General features: G+C 38.9%; 1 protein-coding gene across 9 annotated transcripts in view; it reads left to right on the plus strand.

Moving 5' to 3' along the window:
- The first annotated feature begins 107 nt into the window (after positions 1 to 107).
- Positions 108 to 11,648, plus strand: part of LOC122870221 (Fc receptor-like protein 5) — a 337,942-nt gene continuing 326,401 nt past the window's right edge. The window contains exons 1-7 of one of the 9 annotated variants that reach the window (XM_044184234.1): positions 108 to 198; positions 764 to 799; positions 1,114 to 1,251; positions 1,386 to 1,649; positions 1,729 to 1,974; positions 7,578 to 7,832; positions 8,006 to 10,415. In XM_044184234.1, coding sequence (XP_044040169.1) covers positions 1,170 to 1,251; positions 1,386 to 1,649; positions 1,729 to 1,974; positions 7,578 to 7,832; positions 8,006 to 8,118 — 960 coding nt within the window. In that variant the 5' untranslated portion in view covers positions 108 to 198; positions 764 to 799; positions 1,114 to 1,169 and the 3' untranslated portion in view covers positions 8,119 to 10,415. Of the gene's footprint in view, positions 800 to 881; positions 1,252 to 1,385; positions 1,650 to 1,728; positions 1,975 to 7,577; positions 7,833 to 8,005; positions 10,416 to 11,648 lie in introns of those variants that run through there. The other 8 variants (XM_044184237.1, XM_044184235.1, XM_044184240.1 and 5 more) reach the window with 8 other exon arrangements.

Genomic DNA, 11,648 nt, shown 5'->3' on the forward strand with positions numbered 1-11,648 from the left:
AACACAAAGATATGCAAAAACGAAAAGGTCTTAATGTGGGTCTCAGTAAGTTTCCTGTGAACGGCAGCAGTGGAAACCAGACCATAAAGTACACAGAGGAAATAGTGGTTTGAACTGCTCTGAGTGAATCATACAAAGTGTTTGATCTCATATCACCAAGTGGTACCATGGAACAAACATCTCTTCAATGGTCAGTCTGTAAGTACAATCTGTTCTGTCCAAATTTCAGTAATTACACTCTTAGCATGTGTTGGAGAAGAATGGAGGTGAGATAAAGGATCATATCAGCTGGGAAACTTCAGATTTTATAAAAACATCTTACAAAGAAGAGTTTATTGATCAGTGTGAGAAAAACAATCAATAAAGGAAAGTCTAGAGAGCGTAAGATGTAACTAACATTACTGAGAAATGTGATGAGCAAACAGGAAGAGAAGATTCATATGTTCAGAAAATGTTCAAATGTTCAATCACTTTACTCTGATACAACCTTTAAGAGCAGGAAGTGACAACACCTGAAGAAAACCAGTGTGTTAAAGAGGTTATTGGCGCGTGCTGCAGTGTCAAACTCTGTAAAAGTTATCTAAGAAGAGTTTCAGTCATCCAGGTCACAGGATTTACAGATGCACTAACTCAGAGGAGCTGGCTTCTCTGTGTATCTGCTCTTATGTGCAGTGTGTTTGTTCTGTGTTGCCTTCAAGTTCCCATTAAAAGAAAAGTCTGGAGTTTTTCTTGTATTATTCTCATCACTGTCGTTTCTGTTCAGTTCTGACCTCACTGCTGAGCTGCACAACAAACCAAGGTGAGTAAACTTCTTCTGTCAGCGTCTGAAACTCACTGATTGTGTCTCAGAAACCCTGATAGAGAAGTCGGTGTTGAGGACACAGCTGGAAGTCAAACAGGGAGGATTTAAGAGTTCAGGCTGATGATGACACAAAGACACAAACTCAGAGAAGCTTTTTCATCTGAGAGCTTGAGTCTTTCTGCCCTCATCCAGTGACTGCAGGCGCTCAGAGTTTCTCTGCTCTTTACAACTTTATCAAAGTCAAAATGTTACATCAGAGTTTGTGTTACATTCACAACATTTATATGAGGATTTCTTTCCCTGTCAGGCAGATCTCTGGGGACAGACTGTAACGTGCTGCATTTTGTGTTGAATTACATGTTTGGACATGAAGCATCACTTTCATCCAGTCTCAGTGATCCAGTTATCAACCAATCAGTCTTTGGTCTGCAAGCAAATCACCTGTTTTTGTCAGTTTTTTGTCCTCATATGTACATAATTATACATTAGATGTTACATTAATCACTCTATGTAGGACACAAACACATTCTGAAATCTTCTTCTTCCAGAGGTCATTTAGTGTTTTCAAACTCTCATCCCTCAGCTCGTCTGACTGTGAGTCCCAGCAGCTCTCAGCTGTTTAGAGGGGAGTTTTTCTCTCTGAGCTGTGAGGAGGACGACAGCTCTGCTGGATGGACGCTGAGGAGGAACTCAACCAGAGAAACCAGGACTCAGTGTGGAGCTGGCTGGGGAAGATCAGCTGGTTCTTCCTGTAACATCAGCTACGTCCTCCCATTGGACAGTGGAGTTTACTGGTGTGAGTCCAGAGAGGGAGCAACCAGTAACACCATCAGCATCACTGTCACTGGTAAGCTCAGACTGTGGAGTTAGTATTGATGAAGCTGTGTGTAAATGGATGAAATGCTTTAGTTTGTCTCTGTGTTGAGATGGATCAGTGATCCTGCAGAGTCCTGTCCTCCCTGTGATGGAGGGACATGATGTCACTCTCCACTGTAAACCAAAGACCCCTCCCTCCGACCGCCCAGCTGCTTTCTATAAAGATGGCTCCCTCATCAGCACTGAGCCTACAGGTCACATGACCATCCACCATGTTTCCAAGTCTGATGAAGGCCTCTACAAGTGTCACATCAGCCGTCATGGAGAGTCTCCACCCAGCTGGATCTCTGTCACAGGTGAGGAGGTTCCCTTTGATTTCAGGACTTATTTGTTATTCAAATCGTTATTATTCTTCCGTACATTTTTTCTATCGCTACTCTTTCTGCATACTTTCCGCTACAGAAACCATTCAGCTATCAAAATGTTCAGCTCTTTAAGGACTTGTGCTTTTATTTTTATTTTTTCTACCCTTTTCTACTTAAAATATTAAATAGTGAGCTTTTTTCAACATTTTTTTTACAATGTAAGTCAATTTAGCCACAGATGTCATTTAAACTTTAAACAGGTCACAAGACTTTCAACTATTAAACTTGTATTCCACTTTTTGATATCTTTTAGTTTTTTCAATATTGAAATTTATGTTTTATGCTTTTTTCAGTCCTTTTCAGAGTGAAGGTTATGTATTGGGCGGAATGTTCTGAGCTAGTGTGGGTGATCTCATCGCTAATTTTCTGAAAATCTCCTCTTAAACTTGCCCCCACTACCACAAATTTCACTCTTCATACATTTTTTAGACCAAAGTGTAGGAAAATTTTCTGGATAGACCATGATGCATTGCTGTAGATTAAACTACCCACTGACCTTGGATTCAGGTAGGGCAGGTTTGGTTATTAGCAGAAATATCAAAGATATTTATGATTATTAATAAAACTATTAATATTTTCAAAAATATTAATATAGATGAATAATTATGGGGCACCACCCAGGGATCAGGGAACAATAACCAAATGTGAAAAACAGTCTCAAAGGTGGCTGTCCACCTAAAAATGTTGATACTTAAGGTACTATCTATCTTACATTAAAAGGGGGGACAGTGAAGGGTGAGATCCGAGCACTGTCACAACCAGCTATTATCACAACATGTACACACAATAACCACAGCCAACTGCTCTTTAAAGATACAATTCATAACAGAAGTTATCTCATTGCACTTTTCCTGTATACTTCTTCCACTGCTGGTTGAGGTGATGATGATAGAGGTAGCTAGCTTACCAGTTTACCAGTGTTGCCAACTCTTTTCCAATGAAAGTAGCCTCCTCTTCTTTGTCTTCTTCTTCTTCTACTTTAAAGGTGCATACCGCCACTGACTGTAAATGGGTGTATAACATCATGTCATTTTACCATATTTCTTAAATTATTAAATTCTTCCTACCAGCCTTGTGTCACTTAAGAAAGTAAAGAGTGCCCCATTGTCTGCATATACGATTTGATGCATCCAACTAAATTTGTAAATATTAGATACATCTGCTTCAACCTCAACTCTGATTTTTGTGCCTGTTAAAAGTTCATTATCCAATTATACATCCTCCCTGAAATATCCATTTTATTCAGTTTGATTAGAACAATTTAAATATTTACAAGATCAAACAAACTATTTACATATTTACAACCTGTAGTAACATCTTAATCCAGAGAGAAAGAGTGAGAGAGAAGCACAAACGAACTATTTACATATATACAAACTATAACATCCAAATCCAGAGATCCGGAGAGAAGCTACCCCACACTGCCTGTGCACAGTGCAAGAAGAGAGGGAAACAGACACTGTTGGCAGAAGAGCTGCAGCATGTATGGGAATGAATTACAATATAATGTATTTGAATATATTTCTCGCCTTTTACCTGATGGTCTGAATAAGTCGCAAAATTTCTCGCTACTCACTTTTTAGTAATAAAGTCGCTAAGGGACTCTGAAAAGTCGCCAAGTTGGCAACACTGCCGTTTATGTACTGTAAACTGTTTACTCTTCTCTGGCCTGGCGGGTTGAAAATGACTGCCTGCCAAAAACCCACAGGACTCGTTATCAGCTGCAGCAGAAGTTGACGTTAGCCAGCAGTAACTAAACAGTTTTGGAAAGGCAGCAGGGTTCCCTCCCTCACAGATTAAAAACCCACAGGTCTGTGCTGGGCACAAACACACTGGAACAATTTAGCAGCAATTTATAAGAAAATTAACTGTTTTTTATGTTGACCTAATGTTAGCAGATGTGTTTTCTTGTTGGAAATGTGATCGTGACAGGTTGTTTTATGTGGGTTTTGGCAGACAGCTGTTGTCCCCTCTTCCTGGTACTGCACTTAATCTCTTAGTGGTACGGAGTAACGGACCGTACCGGCCTACTTTCACCCCTGGTCCATAGTGAAATAGGCTAAAGTTACTTTTGCTCCCCTAACATTAGTTACTTAATATCTTCACAGAAAATTCTGAGTGTTTACATTCTGCTCCTCTTTTAGCCGACATTTAATCAATACAGGCAAACTTTTAGCAAACTCTTCATACCAAATCAGTTGTCCCTGCTACCCCTGCCTGGTGCCCAAGATGCAGTTTCAGGCTCAGCAGCCCCGTCTCCCAGTCCCCCTACCCATGGACCAGCCCGCTCCCAACTGAAGAAGGAGGTGAGCAGCATTATGTTGAATGACATGTCAGTTGGCATAACTGCGGGGGTCCATGGGAATTTCTTTATTTATTATTATGAAAAAAAGATTAAATCCTTTTCAATGATAAGAATTAAATTCCCCACATGATGATCATTATATGAAACAAAAACAGCCTATAGTCAGTATTGGATGTTGGACAGTTTGTATAGTGACTGGGGCCTTCCCTCTGTATAAATGGTCATATTTTAGTATGAAGCCTCATTTTGATCTGCTCCTGTTTGCCCTGTTAAAGTAACTGCATTATCTTGTTAATACAACTGCTGAAAATTGCATGATTATAATGTTGAATTGTTTAAATTAAAGTGATGAAAATATACATTATGCCTAATTGGCATGCACATAATATGACAGCCACTGTATGCAGAATGTTGCATGCATGTCTGCATAATGTTATATTTTCACAGCTCACTGTCAGTAAATATCGTACATTAAGTATTGGACTACAAGACAGTTGCAAGCCTGCAAAGGTAGGGTTATTTGAATGGGTCGATTTGGTTCTGGAGGTGTGGTTACAGCAGTTGCGGTTGGTGTGGTCTGTAGTGATAGGGTGGTGGCCCCAATGTGATATCTTTTCATGGGGCCCAAAATTGCTGGCAGCGGCCCTGGCTGTAATGGTCACATTTTTTAATTTTATCCTAGGATGCCTTAGGATGCTGTCGATGTGGTCATTTCCACGATACAACTCTACAGGGTGACTTGTTCAAGTGGTCCTTTGAAAGGGTTTCTCTGACTTTCAGGCCTCAATCACCATAGCAACCAGTAACTCAGCAGTCGCTGGGCAGAAATGGATAAAGTGTGATTGGCTTAATTCACCATATTCACACAGTGGCCATTTTCGTCTGATATAACGCTCAAGGTGGGAAGCTCAAATGCTGTTATCAAAAGGATAATGTTGGTACTACTTTTTCTTCTTCTTCTTCTTCTAATACTACTTCTGCTACTACTACTACAGCCTGTACTACTACTACAGCCTTACTACTACTACTGCCTATACTACTAATACTACTATTACTACAGTCTTTACTACTACTACTACTTCTATTACTACAGCCTTTACTGCTACTACTAGGCTCTACTAGTACTACTACTACTACTACTAATAATAATAATAATAATACTACAGTCTTTACTACTACTACTGTCTATACTACAACAACTACTACTATGTACTACTACTACGACTACAATCTATACAATATTACTATTTCTACTAGTACTACAACTACTACTACAGCCTATGATACTACAACTACTACTACAGCTTATACAATACAACAACTACTACTACTACTACTACAGTCTTTACTACTACTAGCCTCTACTATTACTACTACTATGACAATCTTTACTACTACTACTACTACTACAACAATATTTACCACTACTACTATTGCAGTCTTTACTACTACTACAGTCTTTACTACTACTACAGCGTATATAGTACTATTACTTCTACGACTAGTACTACTACTACTACTGCCTATACTACTAATACTACTATTACTACAGTCTTTACTACAACTACTACTTCTATTACTACAGCCTTTACAACTACTACTACTACTTTACTACTACTAGGCCCTACTAATACTATGACTAATAATAATAATAATAGTCTTTACTACTACTACTGCTGCCTATACTACAACTACTACTACTGTCAACTACTACTCCAGCCTATACTTCTACGACTACAATCTATACAATATTACTACTTTTACTAGTACTACTACTACAGCCTATACTACTACTACTACAGCTTATACAATACTACTACTACTACCTTTATTACTACTGTTACTACTACTAGAATCTTTACTACTACAGTCTTTACTACTACTAGCCTCTACTATTACTACTACTATGACAATTTTTACTACTACTACTACTACAATATTTACACATGGATGCACACAATGGCAAGATGGCTTCCCCCTTTTGCTATAATAGTAAGTTTACTTTCTGTAAATGGATAATATAAGGAAGGTGCACATTGGGGCCCATTCAGTTGCTCCCAGGACCCAACTTGGTTTAGACATGTACTCTGCTTGAAGTTACAGTAAACCTACAGTATATCATATTGAACTCTACAGTTGTTTGTATTGATTAAGAAGTAATTCAACATTGAGGTAGGGGACCTAACTCCATCTGGCTTGAGGGGGGTTTTCCTACGTCACTATTACTACTACTATGGAATGATACCTTTGAAGGGTGGGCATTAACCAAATTTTATGGTTACCCCCTCTTCGAAAAGTCACATTATGTCTAGTTTTTCAAGCTTAGTGACTTGGATTCAGACTTTCTCTATTCGACTTCCAGTTTTGACAGTATTACAGTTTAGCTTCCAGCTTTTTTAGCAATGTATTTCAGCTCTTAGCTTCTTTAGGTGATCCAGGTTATTAAGCATTGCAATGCATTTGAGCTTGAAGATTTTTCAGAGAATTAATTTCAGATTTCTGTATTTTCAGCAATGCTTTGCAGTTATGGCTTCTTCTGTGCAGTTATGGCTTCTTCTGTACACTTATCAATGGACTACTATTTCTGCATACTTTCAGCTACAGAAGCCATTCAAATGTCAAAATGTTCCGCTCTTTAAGGAAATGTATGCCTCTATTCCACCTTTTTCTATCTTTTCTGCTTTTTAAAAATGTTAAGCTTTTATCAAGAACTTAAGAGAAGTGAATGCAATATTACTGCTACGTGTTCAGCTTTAGCAATGTATTTCATCTTTAAGCTTTTTTTAAGGTCAGCTTCCATCTATGCCAGTTTTACATTTCAACTTCCAGGTTTTTCAGCAGTGCAGTGCAATGCATTTAAACTTTCAGCCTTTTCAGGTAACTAATTTCAACTTCAGTGTTGACAGTATTAGAATTTAGCTTCCAGCTTTTTTAGCAACATATTTCCACTCTTAGCCTTTTTAGTTAATGCAATTCAGTTTCCAGGTTGTTAAGGCAAAAATGCTTATATTACATCAAAAATGCTTATTATACATTAATATTATATTACATTGAACTTTAAGATTACATTAATATTATATTACATTGAACTTTAAGATTTTTCAGGCATTTAATTTCAGACTTCTGAATTCTTAGTAGTGTTTTGCAAATTTCAGCTTTCAGCATTCCCATGCATTTTCTGCAGGAAATGCAATTTTCTAGTTTTTCTAATGAACATTCTCCTGACCAGGTGGGATTCTCTCTACAGGTAAGCCTACAACCACAGTCCGACCCCCATCACCAACCACGCCCCCCACCTCTGCAGCCCCGCCCCCCACATCAACCCCGCCCATATATGTACCCCCGCCCCCTGTCTCTACAGCCCCGCCCCCTGCCTCAGCCCCCCTCCAGCTTGTGTTCAGACTGGTCTGCCACCTGGTGGTGTTCTGTCCGTACTGCATCTCCACTGTCCTCATGGTGTCTTTATATCGACACAGGCCCACAGGTAACACTCTGAGTCATTCACTGACCTTACAGACACTCATCATCAATCAGTCAATCAATCAATCAATCAATCAGTCAGTCTCTTCTATTACTCTGGTGTTGATGATTGACAGTTGTCTCTAACAGAAGTTGATATATGATCTATATTTTCTTTCTAACCTGCTCTCACTGCAGGAAATGACCTGCCCGTCTCCATAGTGATGACCCCGCCCACCCAGGCTGAGAAGGGATTGGCTGATGACTATGATGATGTCATCACTGCTGTAACCACAGAGCATCACTTCTGAGCTCAACAGAAATCAAAGAGAGAAAGTTTTGGTTTAAAACAAACATAATGAAGCTGAAACATCCTGTTTTGATCCTGCAGTCACAAACCTTTAACTTAAAATCAGAATGTAGTCTGTGCAACAACACAGAAGTGGTGGAAGCTAATTTACAAAGGTGGAAAATGTCTTTATCATCTTCTCACTCTCACATTCATTATTTAATATCATGTTTCTAATTAATTTTATCACTTGTGGAAAACAGAAATCCAATCTTTGACCTCTATGTCTGTTTGGCAGAGGTGGGGGACTCAAGTCGCAAATTTAAGGACTTGGGATTTGCTTGACCAACACTGATTAGACTCAACTTGACTTTGATTTGGTATTCATGACTTGAGACTTGACTTAGACTTGAGACAGATGACTCAAAAGGACTTGACCATTTTTATTAAGCTGAATAGCTTATTTGCATTTTTCTAGATATTGAGCATGAACACTTATCGTTTTGAAACATGATTGGTTGACTTTTAGTGTGGTGCGCGCAACCCAGGCTTAAAGGACAGTGTCAAGAGAAGAAACAATGTAAGACAGGATCGAGCTGAAAGCATGTTGAAAAGGATTCTCCCATACCTGTGCTGATTTTCTTTTGAGCCCAGACTGTTTCTGATTCAGACAAGACAGCTTATGAGTTAACAGATTTTCACGAGAGTCATAATTCTGCTCGCTGTCCCTCATTAGTTCAAAGTCATTGTAAATCAACCACTCTCCCTCTCTCTAATCAACTGTGTGACAAATGCAATCCTGCCAGATCAGGTAAATAAAATTGTACTTTTCCTTGAGGATTAAAATTTCAATGTTCTAAATGAACAGATGCAGTCTACACAATCCACAGCAGAAAATAGTAATCATAGTAATAGTTATCCGCGGCTGGCAACTGTAGCAAAGCCCTTACTTTGCATCCCTGCCTCATCAACCCATTCAGAGCGCATATTTTTCTCATATGAACTGCAATGCCGTGCCAGAGGAGGGCTCATCTGTAATGATGACTGTTTTTGCATTGCTATCAATACCGAGTCTTAAAATGACTGCAAACCACAAAACAAACTGTGATGGAAGCGGAGAAGGGTGATAGAAACGGAGGGCAGGGCAGCAGTCTGTTGTCTGTAGCGAGGTTCTCTGCTCCGGCAGGAGAGACGCCTCATGGTGCGCTGGGATTTTACAACTGAACTATGAGCAGGACGCACACTTTTACTTTCCCTGACTGTGTTGATATGGATACTAGGCCTACATGTATTTGGACGTATCCACAATATCAAAAAAAATATTTTGTTAAATATTATTTCCAAAACTAATATAAACGTAGTACTAATAATTTTAAACTAACTTTTAATAACACGTATTTTGCACCCAAAAGAGTATTGATAGGTATTGGTATTAATAAAATCCTAACCACACCATACCCATTCCCTAGTTGTAGAGACTTACTAACATGTGTAGTCTTCTCATGACATGGCTTGCCATTGTACCCATTTCTCTCGTTTTAAGCGCTTCTTTCATGGTGACTCAACTTGACTTGCTTGAGTATAAAAACACAGTGACTTGGAACTTGCACATGTGTGACTTACTCCCACCTCTGCTGTTTGGGCTCAAAACAAACCTCCAGACTTTCATTCTCAATCCTTCAGAATCTAACAGACCTTCCACAGGTGGTGTTGAAGAGTCAGAGTGTGTTTGAGCGCCACATGCTGGTCATGAAGCAGACAGAGCAATAAAGAGAAATAATGAAGACAACAGAGTGCTGCTGTTCCACCATCTTCTGCTCTTCCCTTCATTGTTTTCCTCTCTCTGGATGTTGCTGCACTCTGACAGTAAACCACTGACGTTTAGTGACTGAAGGAGCAGCTTTTCTTTCTTATTGAGCTTTCGAATGTGTCTGGTAGCTCACATGACCTTTGACCTTTACACCTCAGCTCATGTCAGCGCTGATATTTCCTCCCTAACTGTAATGTACATAAGCTGATGTGGGTCCTGCAGTAGATTGGCTTGTATCTGCTGCAAGCTGCAGTTAATACTCCATTTACTGAGCTATTCTCTGCTGTTTGCCCTTTATGGCTGAAAAAAAGTGAAGAATTGTCAAAATAAAAGTTCCTGTGGTGAGTTAACATTTGTAACATACTGAGATACTTTTTATGCCAAAACTATGAGATAAAAACATGATAATAAGTTACTTTATTATCTCATCATGTCAGTAAGTGAAAAAGTTTAACGTCATAACTTTGAAATTGCTGAACTTGTATTCAGCATTAAAAATTATATATGAAGTTTCTGTTATTTTAATGACACTGAAATCTATTATTAGTCGAACCTGTTGTTATTTTTCAGTCACAGCTGAGCAGGAAGTCCTCAGATCCTTTACTGAAGTAAAAGTACTAATACACACTGTAAAAATACTGTTACAAGTAAAAGTCCTGCAGTGAAAATGTTCATTAAAAGTAAATCAGGAAAAAGTCCTTAAAGCATTAAAGCAGTGCAGCGTCCCTGTGGCTGCTGTGCTGTTATATATTCTATCATCAGATTATTATTCCTCGTGCATTAATGTAAAGCAGGATGTTGCAGCAAATCTGCACATCTGAGAAGCTGCAACCAGGAAATGATTTTATAAGAAAAATTATTAACCAGTGATTTTCTATCAATCGACTAATTGACTAATCGTTTCAGCTGTACTTGTATAAACTGCTGGGGAGTTTAATTTATAACAAAACATCAGATTTTATGAACACTTCATATGTTTTTTGTGTAAAAATCTTAATTTGTAAAGTAACTAAAGCTGTCAGATAAATAGTACAATATTTCCCTCTGAGATGAAGTGGAGTAGAAGTAGAAAGTGTCATGAAAAGAAAAGACTCAAATAAAGTACCTCACTATTGTAAGTAAGTACAGTAGTGGAGTAAATGTACTTGTGATGTTAATATGAATGTTATCTGAGGTGTCATAGAAAAGGTTTCAGTCGTAGTCGTCTGGACACTGTTTTCAGAATCAAGACATTTCGGCTCCCATCCGGAAGTCATTCTCAATTGTGACTACACCGTCTTATGTTATCTGAGGTGCTCTCCTGTTTGTCCTGAGGGACGAACAGACAGCAGTGACAGGAAGCTGCCAGCAGGAGGCAGCAGAGGAGCTTCAACAACAACTGTTCACCATCAATGTTTGCTTTGTTCACTGCACCACGCCATTTCATTTGGGCTGTAGTTCAGCTGGGAACCAACATTTAGGGTTCCATACCAATTTATTTTTGGTCGAAATGCTCAGAACGGTTCAAAATTAGGCGTGAACCAATGGTGCAAAAGGCCTATGATGATGTGTTCAGCCACAGTGTGCATGATGTGTTTGTTGTTCTGCCTGTGATGTTGTAGACCAGCTGCTCAGTCAGTGATAGTGAGAACAGGTTTGCATCATTAGGTCCAGTTAGCAGTGAGGGACTGGACTCTGTTAGGATGTGGGAGGAAAGGTAAAACTATTCTGGAGTAAAAAGCCATTTTCTTTTTTAAATTCAT

Source organism: Siniperca chuatsi, linkage group LG22 (assembly GCF_020085105.1).
Source record: "Siniperca chuatsi isolate FFG_IHB_CAS linkage group LG22, ASM2008510v1, whole genome shotgun sequence".
Taxonomy (NCBI): Eukaryota; Metazoa; Chordata; class Actinopteri; order Centrarchiformes; family Sinipercidae; genus Siniperca; species Siniperca chuatsi.